Source organism: Poecilia mexicana, unplaced genomic scaffold (genome assembly GCF_051168715.1).
Source record: "Poecilia mexicana isolate PSO_F unplaced genomic scaffold, ASM5116871v1 scaffold_7, whole genome shotgun sequence".
Classification (NCBI taxonomy): domain Eukaryota; kingdom Metazoa; phylum Chordata; class Actinopteri; order Cyprinodontiformes; family Poeciliidae; genus Poecilia; species Poecilia mexicana.
Genome location: NW_028263376.1, coordinates 30,251,057 through 30,267,720, shown reverse-complemented (window position 1 = coordinate 30,267,720; position 16,664 = coordinate 30,251,057). Strand labels below are relative to the sequence as shown.

Genomic DNA, 16,664 nt, shown 5'->3' with positions numbered 1-16,664 from the left:
GCTTCTAATTACCTTTACATGTTTACGCACAGCTGGTTCCTCCATAAGAGAATTCCCTGTGTCACCATGTCGGCAGATCCACCCACACAGACATATTTACCACAGAAAACACATGTTAACACCTCCTTCCTTCATCTCCTGTTCCACCTCGAGACATTGTTTATTTTCTGACCAGATGTAAAACTTCTTTCATCCTCTCTTTCTTGCAGGGAAATCCTATCTTATAATTTATGTTATTATTTTTTAAAATGTCCATCAATATCTTCGGTCAAACTGATCCTTAAAAAGGGGGGGGGGGGAATAATAATAAGTGCGGAGGTAGGACGTGCTACAGATGTGGAAGGTGGGCTTCTTACAGCACTGACAGCTGTGAGAGACAGAAATCTGTGAGAGCAGGAAATGATCTGACCTCTGCTCTGGGAGGCTGGCTCGCCCCAACAACGACTCCCACAGCTTTCAGAATCCAGGGTCACCACATGCGCACACGGAGGCCACGGGCCAAAGTGGAAAACATTCAAAATCATCTTTACATGATGACATTTGAGAAATAACTGTGCACATTTTTTAAAGGATGAATGATTTCTTATTTAAGAAGACAAATATGTGCAGAGGAATGCAACGGTATTTATATCCTTTGACTTTTTTTTGGGTCATATTACAACCACCATCCTCAATATAGTTTATTGGAGTTTGATGTGAAGGTTTGTTAAAAAAAAAAAAAAAAGCCCCCCAAAAAACATCAGTGAAGAAACAGCAACAATAAGACCAAAGGAACACAGCCAAAGGGTCAGGGAGAACGTTTTGGAGGTCTCAAACTCACCAAGATGAGACTTTAACTGACTGCCGGGATGAGGAAGGCATCACTTGGAGAAGCAGCCAAGAAACTGCTCTGGAGGATCTCCTGAAACCTATAGCTCAGGTGTGAGAACAGAACAGGACAGCTATTGGCTGGGACTTTCATGTAAGACAAGTTGTGTTTGGCCAGAAGACAACCATTGTTGGACAAAGTTCATAAGAAGTCCTCCGTGGAGTTTGGCTAAAGTCATACATTGGAAAGAAAGTGATCTAGTGAGTGGAAACCAGCAGAAAACCTCAAACACATTGAGGTGACAAAATGTGTTTTTTGAAGCTTTGGGGCTCCAACGTGAAAAAAAAGGGAGCAGTTTCACCATTATGTCACACCGAGGTCAAAGGTCCAACCACGCATCTCATTGCTCAATATGAAATCAATCAAACTTACTGAAAAGCTATGAGTCTTCCTTTGAGCAAACACATCATCTGGGACAGTGGGTGATTGCCTACCCAGATTTCCAAATAGCATGTGGTGAATGCATTGTGTAGGTTTATGATTTACATTGCATACACAGGTTTAGGTCCTCATTATAAGGGCGAACTTAAAGTGATATTGCAATGGAGCAGCGATGATCGGAGGGTTAAATTTGATGCTTCTCCAACACTTTTAAGGGGTGCTTTGATCCAGCTCCATATTTGAAGTGTCTGTTGCCCTGAGGATTTATTTATACCGATGGTTTGAAGTCTGAAGCTCTGTTTAGTCCAGATTAACAAATCCACTTTCCAGTTTCTGCCAGGAGAACGGCTTTCTGTGCTGTCCTTCAGCTTCTGTCTGCATAAGGAAACACAAACACAACCGGTCAACTACGACATGAAGACTTCGGAAACAAGCCAGCATCAACAATGCCAATTGATTGTTTTTTTGTCCTGTAAAACCTCTCTGTTGCACCGAGTCCACCCACACGCTCTCCTACGCAGATCACGTCAGAACCATTTACTGATTTGTGAAATGTCTCTCATTGTGCAACACAAATTAAATCTAAGGTTAAGTAATTTTTTTTGTTTGTTAATTTTGACATTTTCTTTTCCTCCGGCAGGAATGATGCACGTCTTTTTCTTGTTTGTTTTGTTTTACCTAAAGTTGAAATTCACCAAGTTTACATGGCTGTAAGGGTATGTTAGTTACATCTTGATCACAACTTTCATCTGAACTCTAATTCCGATAAACGAAACATGTTCACAGTACCAGGAAATAAAATAAAATGAACCTAGGTTGTAATTTGGACGTTCTTGGTCTTTCACCTCTTTTTCTAAGTAAGACGTTGTTTATTCGGCCTTGATGAAGCGAGGCTCGTCCGGCTGTGTTTTGAACTTGTTCCTGTCAGAGTACGTGGAATGAAACAAAAGTCAATATTTGAAACATTTGCAGTTCTGACATTGTGTCCTGAGAGCAAAGTCTGGTTGAATCAGACCAAGACACACAAAGTAGACTTTGTGTGTCTTTGTGTGTCTTGTCTTCAGGACGGCAGTAGACTAGTCATGCAGGATGATGTCTTTGTTTGATGTTTATCTACAGCGTGTCTGTGTCATGATTGGTACATGGTATGGTAAAAGCCCACTGATTTCTCGAGAAAAAGACGTGGTCAGCACAGCACTCAATAACTCAAAGTCTTCCAAACTCCTTTCTTCTTCTCCTCCCACTCCCACTCTTTCTCTTCTCCCACTCCAGCCCTCCTCCTCCTCCCCTTTCCGTCTCTCACCTCACTTACTCCAGCTCTGCTGCTTCCTGTTGAGTCACAGCCGGAGCCAGACTCTTTCCATGTTTTACAGTTTACTGCGCCCCTCTATTCTTTCCTACTCCACTTCCTCGTTCACGGGTGCCTCTCTCACACAGAGGAACTGTGACGTTGAGAAACCCCCGGGAGTGGAAATCGCTGCCTGGAAGCAGCCAGAAGGAAAGGAAAATCGGGGCAGAAGTGGGTGGCGTGGGGGGGAGAGATGCATCTTCCTGGCAACGGGGACTGTTTCATGAAGCAAACTGTTTGGAAGATTATAGGATAAGCAGCTCCGCAGATAAATCACCACCTCATTCGTCACAACCTGTCATTAGCCTTTTTCATCAATGGGAAAAAATGTTGCTTTAGGCAAAAAAGAAAAAAGGGGGGAGCAGTGAAAAAAGCAGCAATAATCCAAAAAGCCTGTTCACTGAATTGGAAGACCTTCACTTTCTCCTTGTGTGTATTGGAAGACGTTTCAAAGTAGGAGGAAGTGATGATGTAGTGGGGTTAGAGCTCGTGTTAAACATATTAATGGCCTTGCCTGTGTGTGAAGGAGGGCTGAGGGAGGGCAGGGCGCAAGGAAATGAAAAGGCTTGGAGGTGGATGGGTTGAGTCACTGAAAAATGCAGCTGCTGACTCAGTTTGCAAACTTGTCTCCTGGACAATATCTTTACCGTGTTTGTGTGTAACCTGTTAGCAATGGAAGTGGATTCTTTCAGCCAGATCGGTAAAAACCTCAGCGAGCGAGAGAGAAAAAAAAATCTCAAATATGAGTCAGAAATGTGGTCTTGTTTGGCTTACTCTGAGATTTCTCAAAATTTCCATCAAATCACAGCAAATGGAAAAGTAATTCTCCGCTTGAAGGCGTGTCTGTTCACATCACTCCCGTAATCCCATTCTGGCAGCAGGTCAAAGTTTTTTTCTGATTCAACCATTTCGTCACATTTCTCTACACACCCTTCTTTCCAAAGTAATCGTATAACTTGGACAATACAATCTTCAACACATTATGATCCCTCCATGAATATAGAGTGCGGGATACAATATGGAGTTAGTCATCCTGCTTGTGTTGCAAAGGTCCAGGAAGGCTGCTGTTGACATTACGATGTTCACAGGGCAATTAAGGACACCTCCCTCCATAATGCAATGTCACGTCCTGATAACAATCTGGGAAGCTGTTCAATGTGATGTGCAAGAGTAACATATGTCAGTAGTATGAATCACTCCAGGAGGTTTAAGGGTCTACTTGCTCAATAGATTACACAGATTAAAAAATGAAACCGATGTAGACTTGGATCCACACCATCTGAGGTACAGCCAATTGAATTACCTTATTATCTTATATTATAACGTAATATTATGGTGATTACATGTATAAGGAACTTAGTCCATTTTGTTTCCTAAAAACATCTCAACTGGAGCTGGACAATTATATTGATTTAATAGGCCTTTTACACCAAAGAAAACTTATAAAACTAACTAACTAACTAACTAACTAACTAACTAACTAACTAACTAACTAACTAACTAACTAACTAACTAACTAACTAACTAACTAACTAACTAACCAACCAACTACATTACAGTACATACATTTTCATTCAAAGTTAAAATGAGGGATCAAACAGGTATATTCTGGTTTAACTTGTCTTTCAATGGGTTCCACAAAAGCAATCAGAGAAAAGTTACTAACATATATTGGGAAGTCAGTCTGTTCAGGATTTAGCACTGCGCTAAATCCATTTAAGACACATTTTTATGTTTTTAAATAGTATTTAAACTTAATACCGTACATGGAGTTGACTAAGCTGGTTAAATTTTAACCAAATGTGACATGAGTCAGCAGTTGACTTACATGGAGGCCCCGTCTCCATCTGGTTTCACTGACCTTAACTGAGACTAGTGAGGTCTGCAGACCTTTACATGTTTTGTTTGTTTGTTTTATTTTGCCTCCTGGATGAGTCTTTGGTGCTCTCTTGGAACAATTTCTGTTTGGCACTTGTGGGACGGTTCAATAGTGTCCTATGTTTCCTCAGTTTGTCAATGTTGTCCCTCATGGTGAGTCTTTAAAGCAGAAGAAGTGGTAAACTTCTACATTGACTCTGTTTCTCACCTGTTGTTGAATTTCTGTGGATCAGGGCTTACTGACCTACTTTGACCTACTTCATGTTCTTAGACAGGCTCCATTTAAGTGATTTATTGATTCTGCATAGTAATCGGACCTGTGTGGTAGGTTCAAATCAAAAGAGTATTACTCACACAGGATTTGACTGGTCTGGACAGCTTATTTCCCTTAGTAAATTAATTAAATCAGTGGTTTAACTTATTTTCCCTATGGAGATTATATCTTTGTCAAATATTAAATTTAGTATGACTGGAAGAATTGAAGTTTGATTTTTTTTAAAAAAAGGAATAAACTGGAATGGGGCCTTTGAAAAATTAGATGCAGATTCCTTTTAAATGCAACACAATGACAATAAGTGACTTCCTTTCTGGAGTTGCTGACTGGGCCGTGTTTTCAGATTGTGGAATGTCAAAGGAAAATGACAGGACAAAGGAGTGGTGGGGGGACCACAAAGCACAGCTGGGAATCTGCTGGAAACAGGATGTTACTCAATCCCACATGTCACATAGAAAACAAACTACACACATTTAGTGTGTATTAAAAATTCACTTTAGAATCAGGTTTTTAATGCTTCATTTACCACGAGAAACTGACAGCTTCCCACTTTGTGCAATTTTTGTGTGTCTTGTTTTAAATGCCATGCAATTGTTAGTAAAGGTTTACAACTAGGAACAAGTATCTGTGGATCAGCTGATTACAATCATTTAGATATTACATTTTACGTGTAAAACCTTTGCTGTAAAAGTTCTTGCAATGTAATACAACTGAGCTGTGAAACTATATATATAATGTGCCTAATTTCCGTGCTGGATGTGAACAGATGATGTGTTATAATTTAGTTTGAGAATTTAAGTGATACTTTTTAAAACTGACATCTCACCATATCATGGATAAGAGAGTACCTTACAAAAGTATTAATACATTTCCAATGCTTTGATTTCTTTTTTTTAATAGTGTGAACCAAGTACAGTTGCAACTCTCTTAGGGTATACTTCCTCGATCAGCTTCGCACATCTAAAAACAAACATTTCTGCCTTTCTTTGCAAAATAGATTACAACCGAACTCAGAGTGTCTGTAAAAAGCTACTTTCATTTTGACATAAATTCCTGACTGAATCTTGATCTGAACTTTGATTGGGTCATTGGAGCACATCAATATTCTTTCATTGAAACCATCCCATTCTTCCCCTGGCTGATTGATCATAATCTCAAGACATTGCGGCCTTTAAACAAATTTTGTTGCCAGGATTGTATTTAGCTTTATCCACCTTCATACCAACTTTGACCCTCTTCACCCCTCCTTACTGTAGAAAGGTGTCACCACAGCATCTGGGGGAAACATTTCAAAAGTCATGAAAACTTTAGCAGACACTGTACATTAAAGGTACTGAACAGAACAGAATACTGGGTGGAAAACAGGTACACCCTTGTGATTTAATCCTAGAGTACAGTGGTTGACTTAATGAGAAGAAATAAGATATGAATCAGAAACCCATTTACAGAGAACAGAAGGTCATTAGCCCTTCTGTTCTCTGTGAGCAGATAGGTGTGTTGACTATCTGCTGCATTAAAGCAGTTTGACTGCATTTCTGTCTCTCTCCTGTTTTATACATCAGTGTTATTGCCCGTCTGGGTCAAGTGATGAATGTCACATTTTTTAGAGGTTCTAGTGATCACAACACCACTTTTTCATGGTCAAATTTAGCAAACCACTGTCAACGCATTTAATTTCAACTCCTCAATTTCAGAGATGTAAAGTACAATAGTGACACCTAGTGGTTAGAGTGTAGGCATTACAGTTTATTCAGCCAACATTGATTAGACTGGGTGAGAATTTGGAAATGCAAAGTTCAGGGCCAAGTCAAAGCCCAGATTTTGATCTGATTGTGATGCTGTGGTTGGAAAAAATGTCCTCAGACTGAAGCATAGATTGGTACCAGATGTGCTGAACCAAAGTTAATTCTGCTGAAGAGCGTATTAGAGGACAGGTTGTCCTAACTACATCAGTAAAAATGACCTCTTTTTAAAAAATGATGGAGAAACTATAAAAAAAGGAGAGTACAGATTGAAGACCAAATTAAATGAGATTAGAACCTTTGTGGAAAATGGGGATGTATGGGTGTAAAAATGAAACAATTCAAATTTAAACCCTGCAGAAACAGTTTACACCCTTTGTTAAAAAAATCTAACTTCACCCACACAACTTGGATGCAACATCTGAATCAATTTCATTTAGCCGTAGTGTATGCATTGTTTTTAATTTTCTTTACACTGCAACGTAATGTTATAATCAAAGAAGACAAGAATCTTAAGATTACCAAGATAACCCAAGAAACAAGCAGAAAAAAGTTGTTGCAAACAGCGACTTGTTCCAAAAGCTTCTGTAGATCATGAATACAATTATGAACCAAGAATATTACTCAGTTTCCAGAACATTCTTACAGAGGCTGAGAAAATCTGAAATTTTATTGTGTAAAGTGCACAGACATCCCTGCCCTGAAATCTGATAATTTCAGAAAACAGCAATTAAAAAAATCATAACAAAACGAGATAATTACTTCCTCAGTCACATGAAGCTTCGTTAGTTGTGTGTTCATTTTTAGAGTTCCACAAAAAGCTCCTCAAAGTGAGAAATACACTGGTATGGACATTTAAAAGGAACATTACAAAACTAATTAGTAAAATAGCAATCATAACACCAACATCATAATGCCATTTATGACAAGTACATCCTATTTCAATCAACAGAAATTATTCTAGTTATATTCCACGCATGATTTGGATTCTTTTCACTTTAAATTCTTTTAGTAATTTGCAACAGTTCTATTTAAAAGAACTTGAACAGTGACCTACTGCCGTTTCACTGTCTGGCGCTGTCTCCACAGTACACCACCCTGCCCTCCACCCTCGATCGCTCCGCTTCAAACACAAGCAAGTGGCTGATCAGAGTCTCCTCGGGGCCGGATCGAATCATGGACGGATCGTTGTTCTGCAAACACAAACAAATATCAAAGCGCTAGAGACAAAGTTTGTGTAGATTTGAACCCACAGAAACACAAGCTCCTTCTAAAAGGTGAGGTTTTTATTGAAGAGGAATTAAAAAAAAAAAAAAAAAAGAGAGAGCGATGCTCACAGCCACTGCGGAAATAAAAGCATTCATGAGGTGGTAGTCTGCTCCCCCGTGCCCAGCCATGCCGTAGTGTTTGAGCGCTTCGCTGCTCGCCGTGTGCTTTGTGGTTCTCTGGGTCAGGAAGTCAAACACGCATATTTCCTTGCTGTCATAAGACATCTCGCCCTGGAAGGACACAGTTTATCAGACAGCAAGAAAAAAAACAACCCCACCTTAATTTCAAGACTAATTTGAAAGCATACTAAATGTCACTTTAGTTACAATAGTTGGGTATTATTATTATTATTATTATTATTTATTTTTTTCTTATGTTAATATTTTTGGGGGTATTTCTTGTGATAATCCAACACAAAAGTATGTATGGTGTCCAAAGCTTTTGACAACACAACCGATTGCCATCATTACCTGAATAGCAAACTGTGTCTAATCTCATCTCAGTATAAATCCAGCAGTTTAGTAAAAAGGCTCTTGAGGTCTGTTAGAGATCATTAATGAATAAACAGCAGCATGAAGACCGACCAAGAAGCACAACGGACCGATCAGGGAGAAAGCCGACAACAAATTTTCTGAATTACAAACCAATAGCTATTGACACAGTTAATTTCGTTCAAGGGTGCGGCTGACATTTAGGAAAAATTACATATTCATAAGGAGGACCTGTGATCTTACTTTGCTGCCATATATAGTTGTTTTTCGTTGGCAGACGTCCTCGGTGAAAGCCACCATAGAGAAGGCAGCCGTCAAGCCCCCTTCGAACTCCATGTTTACTACCTGCAAGGATATCACAGATAAACCATCACTGTTCATTGAGACTGGAGGAATCCTTATTTTTGCAAAAAATAATCATCAAACCTGGTCACTAATAATGTTTCAGACAGTTGAGGAGATATTACACTACGACTTAAAATGGATTGTGATTTTATCTGGTTATCGACTCGGTCAAAATTATGTATCTAAGCTTTCATTTAATCTTGGTTTTAGCAGAAAAATTGGTGTCTTGAAAGACCGGACAAAAAAAAGAACTTTGGATTCTGGAAACCGTCCTGCTGCCCGAAACGCTTCTAATGTCTGGGAATGATTTTTCGGCATGACTGACTTTCCCCAATAGAAATACAGTGATATGTTGCACAATATTCAATCCTCTCTCTCCCTTAACCAAAAGTAAGAGATAATAGATGGATGGACTCAAGTTCTCTAACATTTTTTTTCTAAAATTTTTGAGGTCTCAAAATGTAGGAATCCAGTAGGACACTGGAGTTTGGTAACAAAATATTTTAGATAAGCGAGACTGAGACAGTAATGGACAATGTTAGACGGAAATAATGAGTTTCCCCAACCTGGTTGCTGGAAACATCATTGTCACACTCATAGACGCATCGGCCGTATGGTCCACTCCTCAGTGCCTCAGTTACTGACTCGATGTCAGGGAGTGAGTTTGGGCAGATGACTGACACCGGCCAGCCAGTGTGACCCTAGCATGAATACATACACATGTACGCTGTTTTTAAAATATGCACAGAGAGTGAACAATTCCTTACTGCAATAATAAAGTGAGCTATTCGTGAATTACGTTTACCCGTTTCACTCTGTCCACGTAGATTTTGCATGCCGAGTACGGACAGGTTCCTTCTACTGAACAGTCAACGCAGCGATCTCCAGCACCTGTTGGCTGATGAAAAAAATTATTGAGCTAAGATTAATTTTACTGTATTATTTACAGAATGCAGCAGCTGCAATGCCAAAGAAACAGTTCATTTCATTTTAAACAGGAAGGACTCAGGGACAGAACTCAAAACTTTTGCTTGTCATCAAGAACAGAGTAAAGGCAGAAAAAGTATAAAGAACCAGATGAACTAATCAGGAAAAAGAAAGTACACGCCATACGCATGGAGCGCAAACAAGTCTGCAGACATGGGATACACAAATCATCATTAACATTTTAGAAAAACAGATTACAAGTGCACCGATTTTAAAAGCTTAAAATTGGCAGGGTTTGTTGCTTTCTACATAAACAACTCTTAGAGAGATAACACAACAGACATAAAGATATAAACCGAGCACAATTACTGATAGCGTGGACGCACCTTACTTTCTTTCCGGAAGTGACTAACAGATCCAAAAGATGTGACTTTTACGCACCTGCCAAGGACAAAAGGTAATGATTTATCTTCAAGATATGAAGCCCCCAAACCTAAAGTGGTGTAAATAGTGACAAAATAACTTGAAATGTAGCATCTAATATATTGCAGTATGTCAGTATATTGATTAACTTACTAGAGGACCAAAAGTGTGTTAATGTTCTGAGCAACAAACAACCCTGGTTTATCACTGACGGCTGGTTTTTGTTTACCTGCGGGCTCCAGCCCAGTGGTGAATCAGGTCAATGTCATGGCACGATTTAGCCAGCAGAGCAAACGAGCTCTCTGCTTCATTCCTCCAGTTCCCTCGAACATATGAGTGGGCAAAGTGATAAAACCCAACCTGGAATGAGAGTTTTTGAATAAACGAATCATTTATGACACGTTGATGCAGATGACGCTTTTGTGCCACACGCAAAGCAGGGATTTAAATTACTTATGTTAAAATCTAAAGAAGCCAACGAGTTCAAAAGGTTTTGCAAATTTCACGCTGCTCTTTACCCGTCATGCAATTAGGTGACTCCTGACTTATTCGCAAATGTTCCTACAGAGCACATAAGTAACGGTGTGTAAATGCGGTTGTGTGGGATTGGGAATATTTCCCCAGTGTCTGCATTCTTACTGGTTCTAAGTGCTGTATATGGATCACGTCCCCAACAACTCCGGCATCTATGAGCTCCTAGAAATAAATCAAAATCCTTCAAAAACTACTTTAAAACCTTTACAAAAGATGTATATTATTCAACAAAACTAAACAGAAGAAGAAACAAGAAGAACTACAAATGACTGAATGTGCTAAAGTTCACACATTTTAATTACGAAACTACCTTGATCTTGTGAATGAGTGGATCGTATCGGAGGACATGACCCACGGACAGCATCACACCGGCCTGAGTGCAAGCCTCCACTATGGCTCTGCAGTCCTCTGCTGTCGTCTAGAGGTTTACAAGGAGAGCAAAAGTTAAAATGTACGGGAAAAAATAAGTGGCAATTTTATTTTAAAATGAAAATTCTAAACTCATAAACACATCCACAGTGACAGAATATTTATTTTAGGGCTATGAAGAAGACATTTTTATTTACTGCTGTCGTTAATAAACACTTACTGCCATGGGTTTTTCCAGAAGAATGTGGTAGCCTTTCTTTGCAAAGGCAACAGCAGGATCCTTTGAAACACAAACTTGTTAACAAAAACCTCACCGTGGATGACAGAGAAATTTTCCAAATAAACACACCTATGGCATGCACACCTTGTGAATGCGATCTGGAGTGCAAATTAGCACTGCGTCTGCAAACTTCTCTCGTTCAACTATGTTTTTCCAGTCTATTTATTTATTTTTTTAAAAAGAAAACAACAATGGTAAATTTCATTATCATGAAAAGAAAATCCCTAAAATTCAGATTTATTAAATACTCACCTTCAAACACGTTTTTATCTTCAATTTTGTGTTGCTGTTGCATTTTGGTGCGGGCAAACTTTCTTGGATCAGCAACAGCTACAACCTAAAAGTTTCATTGTAGACCAGAGAAGAATGATGCTTTACTAGGTTTCAAATCAGGAAGTATTTTAAATATATTTCCAATTCTCTCTCTCTCTCTCTCTCTCTCTCTCTCTCTCTCTCTCTCTCTCTCTCTCTCTCTATATATCTATATATATATATATATATATATATATATATATATATATATAGCTGACTGTATAGCTCAGTGGGTAGACACCAGTCTACCACCCGGGAGACCGGGGTTCGAATCCGGGCTGGGGCGAGTTACAACAGTGCAATTGTGCAATTGAGCTATGCAGTGTGGGTCCTTAGGCAAGACCCTTGGAGCTATATAGCCTACCTCATACCATGAGAGACATTGATACGCATAACATGCCGGCTCAGACGTCGCCCGGCCAAACAAGGTCTGCGTCAGGTGCTGGGGAACCAGAGCACCTTGATGAAAAATGGGCTACTGGAACAAGACGGAAATGGGCGAGAGACGAAAACATGGATCTGTTGGAATGCTACTACTCAAGTAACCCTAGTCAGAGGGGTTACATGCAAAGACTGAGGGTGGAATGGTTACTTCGACACCCACAGTCTACAATGACTGCCAAACAACTAGTAGCTCAGTGTTCCAACATCCGCAAACGGCAACTGCTATCACAACTTGAGATTGACGAGGTACAACACAAATGCTACGGCAAAAGGGAGGAGCCCAAAGATAAGGTCAGGGGGGAGTTAACTACTCCCCACCCCGAGACTGGGTATGCAGCCCCAGTAATGAACGAACTATCAAAGCTGAACGAGACAGCAACTGACCTGAGAGAGAGAATCGTGGCCCGAATGAACACCAGGCAACCCCGACGCCAATTACAACGGCTGAGTGTAATGAATCAGAAAGTCTCATTCAAGATGTGAATGCAGCATTGAGAACAATCCCTACCAACACCATAACAGAAACCAATGAGCTGATATACAACTCAGCATCAGTGATCCTTGAAATGCTCGGCTATAAGAAAAGACGGTTAGAGGCTAAGATCAAGATAACAAGGAGGGAAGTGAGCCAACTGTCAGAGCTCCAAAGAGGTGCAATGAAAAGACCAGTACCTAAGAAGTACAGCCAGATGCCCATACCTGAAGCACTCGAAACTGCCAAACAAAGGCTCCAAGCCTTGGCCAGCCGCCTAAAGAGATACACAAGAGAGAATGAAGCCAGGAGGATTAACCGGCTCTTCTCCACCCAACCAGCTAAAGTGTACTCTCAATGGCAGGGTAATAACAACAGAGCAAGTTATCCAAGAAAGAGTCTCGGGTATGAAAAACTGGACAGCACCAGGGCCTGCCTACTGGCTAAAGAAACTCACTGCCCTCCATGAGCGACTGGCAGTTCAACTGAACCAGCTGCTACAGAATGGGACTCACCCTGAATGGCTAACTGAAGGGCGCACAATCCTGATCCATGTCATGTCATCATAGCAGCTAAGATAAGCGGGCACATGGATAAATACATGAACACGGCACAGAAGGGCATCGGCATAAATAGCAGAGGAGCCAAACACCAACTCCTTGTAGACCACACAGTCACCCGAGACTGCAAAACCCGACACACCAACCTGTGCACCGCTTGGGTTGATTACAAGAAAGCCTATGACTCAATGCCACACACAGCATTGAATGCTTAGAGATGTACAACATCAATAGGACTCTAAGAGCCTTCATTGCAAACTCGATGGGGCTGTGGAAAACCACCCTTGAAGCCAACTGCAAACCGCTTGCACAAGTGTCCATCAAATGTGGCATATACCAAGGAGATGCTCTGTCCCCACTGCTGTTCTGCATAGGCCTGAACCCCCTCAGCCAAATCATCAACAAGACTGGCTACGGATACCGACTTAAGAATGGGGCCACAATCAGTCACCTCCTCTACATGGATGACATCAAGCTGTACGCCAAGAGCGAGCGAGACATCGACTCACTGATCCACACCACCAGGATCTACAGCACTGACATTGGGATGTCATTCGGACTAGAGAAGTGTGGCCGGATGGTTACAAAGAGAGGGAAGGTCGTCCGCACAGAAGGGGTCTCACTCCCAGAGGGAACGATAGCAGACATAGAGCACAGCTACAAGTACCTGGGAATACCACAAGCAAATGGCAACCTCGATGAGGTCACAAGGAAAGGAGCCACAGCCAAATACCTCCAACGAATAAGGCAAGTCCTGAGAAGCCAGCTCAATGGCAAGAACAAGATCCGTGCAATAAACAGCTATGCCTTACCAGTAATCAGATACCCTGCCGGAATAATTAGCTGGCCAATGGAAGAGATGAAGGCCACGGATGTTAAGACTCGGAAGCTACTAACCATGCATGGAGGGTTCCACCCCAAATCCAGCACCCTGAGACTGTACACGAAGGAAGGAGGCAGAGGACTAGTGAGTGTGAGAGCCACTGTCCAGGATGAAACATCTAAGATCCATAAATACATCAAGGACAAAGCCTCAACGGACGATGTGCTCAGCGAATGTCTCAGGCAATGGGGAACAGAGGACGAGGTGCTGGAGGAACCATCATGGGAAGACAAGCCCCTACATGGGATGTACCACCGACAAATAACTGAAGTGGCTGATATCAGGAAATCCTACCAATGGCTGGAGAAAGCTGGACTCAAGGACAGCACAGAGGCCCTCATCCTGGCCGCCCAGGAACAGGCCCTAAACACCAGAGCAATAGAAGCTCAGATCTACCACACCAGACAAGACCCAAGGTGTAGGTTGTGCAAGGAGGCCTCTGAGACAGTCCAGCACATAACAGCAGGGTGCAAGATGCTGGCAGGGAAAGCGTACATGGAACGACATAACCAAGTGGCGGGCATAGTGTACAGGAACATCTGTGCAGAATATGGACTGGAAGCCCCGAGGTCAAAATGGGGGACACCCCCAAAGGTGGTGGAGAATGACCGAGCTAAGATCCTGTGGGACTTCCAGATCCAGACAGACAAGATGGTAATGTCGAACCAACCGGACATTGTGGTGGTGGATAAAGAACAGAGGAAAGCCGTTGTGGTGGATGTAGCAATACCAAGTGACCACAACATCAGGAAAAAGGAGCATGAGAAACTGGAGAAATACCAGGGCCTCAGAGAGGAACTGGAGAAGGCCTGGAAGGTGAAGACCACAGTGGTGCCTGTGGTCATCGGGGCCCTCGGGGCAGTCACCCCCAAACTGGAGCAGTGGCTCAAACAGATCCCAGGAACAACATCAGACATCTCAGTCCAGAAATGTGCAGTTCTAGGCACAGCCAAGATACTGCGCAGAACCCTCAAGCTCCCAGGCCTCTGGTAGAGGACCCGAGCTCAGAGGATGAAAGAGACCACCCACGGAGGGTGAGAGGGGAATTTTTTTTATATATATATATATATATATATATACACACTAATTTAACACCATCCTCCCTAGGTAGCTGATACAGAAAATGGACTGTTTGGAACTGAAAACCTCTTTATGTAACTGACTGCTGAACTTCCTGACAGGTAGTCCAATTCGTCAATAAAGCATCCAGCACCATCAATCTGAACATGTGACTTCAAGGATGTGTTCTCTTCTTGGCTTTGCTTTACTAGGTGAGTCAACTGGCCTGGTGGTGCAGAGACAATTGAAGTTACCAGCTGTGCATTCATCTCCTGCGCTCTGGAAGGAGAATGAGGAACTCCCTACCAGCTCTCCCTTTTTTTTCCTTATCTGAGTTTTGCCCCCCAAAACCCTGGACACTAATCGGACAGTTTAAATACTCTTTATACTGTTTGTTTTATTTTCACTACATTACTTATTATATCAATACTATGTTTATCTGAAGAGCTGCGTTTCTCTCTGCGTTTTGTTTTTACTGCATTTTTAGATTTTTATGTAAATTGCTGTTTGGACTATTTTAATTCTGTGCATGTCTATATGAGTTTGGACAATAAAATGAAATAAAATGTATCCCCCCGCCCCACTCCAAGCCCCCTATTTGCTACAAGCAGAAAATCAAACAGCAGAAGCCAGTAGTTATCAATAAACATTTCTAAAATGTTTTTACAGGAGCAGCTTTTGTTGTCAAGTTAATATTCAATGTTACTGTAACTACAAAGGCACCCCCCCACCCCAAAAGTTTCTATTTTTCTTTTATTCCTTTATTATTAAACTCTAATAACAAACAATGAGTCAACAAGGGCCTCTCTGAGTCCTGACCTTCATGCGTTGAGGATGAATGAAAGCAAACTGGCCGTAGTTCTCTCCTCGACAACCAGCTCCCACCACGATCACATGGACAGGTGAAGACATACTGGACACCTGTGAACTTTCACACACAGCAAAGCTTGCAAATACGTCGACCCTTATGGGTCCGTATCATTTGTACGCCACACAATCAGACACAGCGGCGAGGGCGGCTGGTAGTATGTAGCTGTTGTTTCATGCAACAAACTTCCGCACAGTCTTACTGTGAACTACACGAATGAAGTTAGTGGGTCTGATTACAAAGAGATACAACTGTATGTTAATTTACTGATGATTCCTTAACTGACCAAAAAAAAAAAAAAAACGAAAAAAAGAAAAAAAAAAAAGGTCAGTTGATCAGTCCTCCAAGTCAGAATGGGGGGCAAGTCCCACCGCCCAGTCTGACTTGCCTTTTATCATTAAACTAGCTAGCTTAAGCGCCGGCAGTATGAAAATGAACGGATCCAATGACCAACGAACCAAATCTTTACAAAGGCAGTATTACTGCTAACTACATTACTGTTCAGCTTGGTTGTCATTTGTAGGAAAATGTAAAATAAAAAATAAAAAATTAAACTTTGGTGGCAAATGCAGGTGGAGGTGAGGCATATCCGCAGCCTATTAAATTACACACTACATTGTCTGGTATATTGTTAATTTGACACAAAGTTGGTCTTTCTACCTGTTTTGTCCCATAAAAGTTTCAGGTCCTGTTAAATTTCTTCTGCGTTGGTCCACATTTGCCGACAAAAAAGGACACAGCTATGAAAAAATATATGGACAAAACACTCCTACTGCTTCCTGACGTTTGTTTCCTGACGCCACCTACTTTGTCACGACATTTGTCTGCTGCATTTACTGTACAAGAGTATAATAATAAAATAATGAAGTTTCTGTTTTTTTGGTCGTAGATGTACAAAAATCTATTGCATTATGATAAAAAAATTTAACTTTTTAAT

At 41.2% G+C, this 16,664-nt stretch overlaps 1 protein-coding gene across 3 annotated transcripts; it reads right to left on the bottom strand.

Annotated features, from left to right (window-relative positions):
- Positions 1-4,606: 4,606 nt before the first annotated feature.
- Positions 4,607-16,535, bottom strand: LOC106915569 (uncharacterized). 3 transcript variants are annotated; one of them, XM_088007441.1, is made up of 15 exons: positions 16,388-16,535; positions 15,679-15,787; positions 11,382-11,466; positions 11,214-11,287; positions 11,070-11,129; positions 10,791-10,898; positions 10,586-10,642; positions 10,176-10,306; positions 9,910-9,964; positions 9,402-9,494; positions 9,163-9,297; positions 8,495-8,596; positions 7,829-7,990; positions 7,549-7,684; positions 4,607-6,024 (listed from the first exon to the last, which is right to left on the bottom strand). In XM_088007441.1, exons 1-14 carry the CDS (start codon positions 16,399-16,401, stop codon positions 7,556-7,558), a joined length of 1,314 nt encoding a protein of 437 aa, XP_087863567.1. In that variant the 5' UTR covers positions 16,402-16,535; the 3' UTR covers positions 4,607-6,024; positions 7,549-7,555. The 3 variants fall into 3 exon arrangements, with proteins under 3 accessions (XP_087863567.1, XP_014838734.2, XP_014838736.2); XM_014983248.2 differs by lacking the exon at positions 4,607-6,024 and having other exon boundaries at positions 6,938-7,684; XM_014983250.2 differs by lacking the exon at positions 4,607-6,024 and having other exon boundaries at positions 6,938-7,684; positions 15,679-15,780; positions 16,388-16,529.
- Between the last annotated feature and the right edge of the window lie 129 nt (positions 16,536-16,664).

Excerpts from the sequence above, each read along its gene's own strand:
- LOC106915569 (XM_088007441.1), bottom strand. Across the intron at positions 11,130-11,213 it reads CTCCAGATCGCATTCACAAG|GATCCTGCTGTTGCCTTTGC; the intron begins GTGTGCATGCCA and ends TGTGTTTCAAAG. Across the intron at positions 9,965-10,175 it reads CACTGGGCTGGAGCCCGCAG|GTGCGTAAAAGTCACATCTT; the intron begins GTAAACAAAAAC and ends TGTCCTTGGCAG.